The sequence below is a fragment of the Protobothrops mucrosquamatus genome, unplaced genomic scaffold, assembly GCF_001527695.2.
Source record: "Protobothrops mucrosquamatus isolate PMUCROS unplaced genomic scaffold, P.Mucros_1.0 scaffold63, whole genome shotgun sequence".
Taxonomy (NCBI): domain Eukaryota; kingdom Metazoa; phylum Chordata; class Lepidosauria; order Squamata; family Viperidae; genus Protobothrops; species Protobothrops mucrosquamatus.
This window is the reverse complement of record NW_015386442.1, coordinates 116,502-118,764: the sequence shown is the minus strand read 5'-3', so window position 1 is coordinate 118,764 and position 2,263 is coordinate 116,502. Positions and strand designations below refer to the sequence as shown.

Genomic DNA, 2,263 nt, shown 5'->3' with positions numbered 1-2,263 from the left:
CAATCTACGAACAACCCGAGCAGAGGCACGCAGGCCTCTATTTATACCTTCTGATCCCCGGGCAATTCCAACCAATCACAAGGCGGTCTTTTCCCGCCTTGCGCATGCGCGCAAGGCCGGCGCCACTCAGTCTGGTCCCGGGCAGCTTTTGCAAATGCCCGGGACTCTTGCAACGTCCCGAGCCTGCTTTTGCAGGCTCGGGACACAACAGAAACTATACTGGAAACCTGAACCTCCATTAAGTCCTATCTATGGCTTCCAATCCAGTAAAAGAAACAGAACAATGGAAGAATGTTTCAAGCCTGAGAAAATTGCCTAGAGCAAAAGGTGTAGTAAATAGCAAATGGTTCTATCACATTACTTATTATAATTTGATTTGTAATTGTGTTTTATGTTTGATATTATATCATATCAGAATTGTATTATTAATATAATTTTAAGGCCAAAATGTGTAATCCTATCTCTCCCTCCAATATCAAAACTGTTTTATATCCTTCAGATAATATGTACTTTTACTCAGCGAGAGTTATCAGAGAGAACTCAGACAGGGCCAGATTGTCCACTGAGCACAACACAGTGCTTAAGTATATGAAGCTTTTGGGGTTTTCCAAAAGGTTTTAGGCCCAAATAGATGACTGAAAAATGAGAAATGCATGGGGATGCATGCACATACAGAAACACATTTTTTCTACATTTTAAATATATGAATAACAAAACAGTCATATGTTTGAGAAATGTGGTCTTATCAATTAAATGATTAAACAAAATCTATGATCCTATTATATAATCCACCTAATGTACAGTATATAATTAAAGCTATTATCTATAGAAGTATCCAAGGGATATGAAAACTTAAATCCAGCCTTGGCTTTAGTCAGCAAAATGTCTTAAGTCAGCTGTACTTATGAGTGCAATCTTATTAAAGGAAAAAAATGATCAAAACATAAACCTTTGGTTCATCTCTTAGGATTCCCATACGACCTCTTCTAGGTCTCCTTATCACTTTAGTAGACCTATAATCTGGTTGACTATCAACTAGTGAGCCCACGGAGTACCTCAGTTCTGCTGATGAGTCAAGATGTGTTCTGAAAAACAATTGTGGCACAGGATTTAGATTTTAAAAAACACTCAAAAATTCACTCAAAATATATTTATTTTTACCATATGCAGAGGATATCATCCTACAGTTTGATACCAACACAGCAATAAAAATGGAGTATGCTTCCTTGCATACTAAAAAGAATTGCTTTATAAGGTTTCAATTTTAATGAAAAAGAAAAAGCTGAAATATATTTTGATCAATCAATATATTTTTATGTAGGCGTATGGTTTGTTGTCAGAAAAATCAGATTGGAATTATAGAGTTAAAGGCTAAAAAACTCAAACTTCATTTCACTAGCAATTTGAGTCCTCTCTCTCTCTCACACACACACACATACACTCAGAGAGAAAGAGAGAGAGAGAGAGGGAGGGAGGGAGAGAGAGAGGGGGGGGAAGGAGGGAGGGAGGGAGAGAGAGAGAGAGAGAGAGAGAGAGAGAGAGAGAGAGAGAGAGAGAGAGAGAAAGAGAAAGAGAGAGGGAGAGAGAGAGGCTTAAAAGGGAAGCCATGAGGATTAAAGTTGGGTCATACCAACATGAACTAAAAATTAACATGCAGACTTGTTTCTTTGTCAAATATCTAGGCGCCCCAAATCTAACAAGGTGGCAGCCATACAGATTTCAAATAATGGGTGCAGTGACAGAGAAGGCTCATTTACTTAGCTCCAATAGATGACACAGATTAATCAACAAGACCAAAAGCAACCCAACACCAATGAATTTTGCACTGTACCTCTCCATTAAAAAATTATTCTGGGACAATATATGTCCAGAAATATGCATTTAAAAAGAAATCAATTTTAGAAATTTATATTTAATGCAAAATATCAAAAGAATGTACCTAATAAAATTGTTAAGTAACCAATTCATATAAAATTGAATATAGTTTATAAAACAACTTCCTGACAGTTAGAACAATTAACCAGTGGAACAACCTGCCTCCAGAAGTGGTGAATGCTCCAACGCTTTTAAGAAGAGACTGGACAGCCATTTGTCTGAAATGGTATAGGGTTTCCTGCCTGAGCAGGGGGTTGGACTAGATGACCTCCAAGGTACCTTCCAACTTTATTATTATTATTATTATTATTATTATTATTATTATTATTATTATTATTATTATTATTATTATTATTATTATTATTATTATTATTATTATTATTATTAT

General features: G+C 35.9%; 1 protein-coding gene across 1 annotated transcript in view; it reads right to left on the bottom strand.

Annotated features, from left to right (window-relative positions):
• Positions 1-2,263, bottom strand: part of PPFIA2 (PTPRF interacting protein alpha 2) — a 157,088-nt gene that overhangs the window by 48,206 nt on the left and 106,619 nt on the right. The window contains exon 13 of the mRNA XM_029283365.1: positions 950-1,085. Within this exon, the coding sequence (XP_029139198.1) occupies positions 950-1,085 (136 nt within the window). The remainder of the gene's footprint in view (positions 1-949; positions 1,086-2,263) is intronic.